This window comes from Penaeus monodon, chromosome 30 (assembly GCF_015228065.2).
Source record: "Penaeus monodon isolate SGIC_2016 chromosome 30, NSTDA_Pmon_1, whole genome shotgun sequence".
Classification (NCBI taxonomy): domain Eukaryota; kingdom Metazoa; phylum Arthropoda; class Malacostraca; order Decapoda; family Penaeidae; genus Penaeus; species Penaeus monodon.
In genome coordinates this window covers 13,516,176-13,517,028 of record NC_051415.1, presented here as the reverse complement: position 1 = coordinate 13,517,028, position 853 = coordinate 13,516,176, and the positions used below count along the sequence as shown (strand labels likewise).

The 853-nt window shown below is 34.9% G+C and overlaps 2 protein-coding genes across 2 annotated transcripts in view; both read left to right on the top strand.

Annotated features, from left to right (window-relative positions):
* LOC119592356 (vesicular acetylcholine transporter-like) overlaps nucleotides 1–396 on the top strand; it is a 4,148-nt gene extending 3,752 nt beyond the window's left edge. Inside the window, exon 3 of the mRNA XM_037941183.1 lies at nucleotides 319–396. Coding sequence (XP_037797111.1) covers nucleotides 319–396 — 78 coding nt within the window. The remainder of the gene's footprint in view (nucleotides 1–318) is intronic.
* The window catches only part of LOC119592355 (choline O-acetyltransferase-like), a gene marked incomplete in the record, with an annotated part of 212,829 nt that overhangs the window by 85,583 nt on the left and 126,393 nt on the right, over nucleotides 1–853 (top strand).

Here is an 853-nt window from a genome sequence, read left to right as displayed (position 1 = left end):
ATTAAGTACTTCCAGCTTCTGTAGTAGCTGTATGGAAGCAACTTATGCTGGAATGCTATTTTTTTTTATTTTATTACTTTTGTTTCTCCGGCAAAAAAACATGCCTTTTAGTGGACCAACTTTTTTCTTATCTCTTTTGAGGCAAGGTGAAAGAAAAGAATGTATTTTTAACCAAATTATTCCAAGATTAATGGAGCAAAAGTGACAGCAAAAGCAAAATAATGTTTCAAATATCACCTGAACTTATTCTCGATAAAGTGATAGTGTCATAATGTAAACCCGAATGTGTTTTCATAAATAAGAAGCTCATGTTTTCAGCCTGTAAGGAGTATAACCCAGTGCATATGGGATCTACTAATAGCAGATAAGAATGTCGATAAAAAGTCTCTGTGTTGAGATTTTACCTAACTGCTGCGTTCAGATTAAACGTAGTGAAAATTAGCGTTGTTCTTTGTATCAATTTCTAGTTACAAGTGACAGGAAATTGATATATATGCTCCCGTTCAATCCACGCATTGGACTGATGCCATAAGAGGTTCCAATACGCGTTCCAGGCCTTCAAATACTATATCACTTGTGGTGTGATTCTCTTTTGTTTTTTATGTATATAGCTCGAAGGCTTTGTACTTCATCAACTTCCATTTCCTCAATTAGATGATTCAGAAGAAGAAATCATACTTGATAGCAATGTCATAATCTGCATTACTCTGGGCGTGGCTGTGGAATGATAAATCGTGATCTGGTATCATGAAAATTAATCAAAACTTTCCTACTCTAAGTATCACTCTGTATGTCTGTGTGACCCATCATGAGGAAAACATACCATTATGGAGGTTTCAAAAGAAAAACTGAC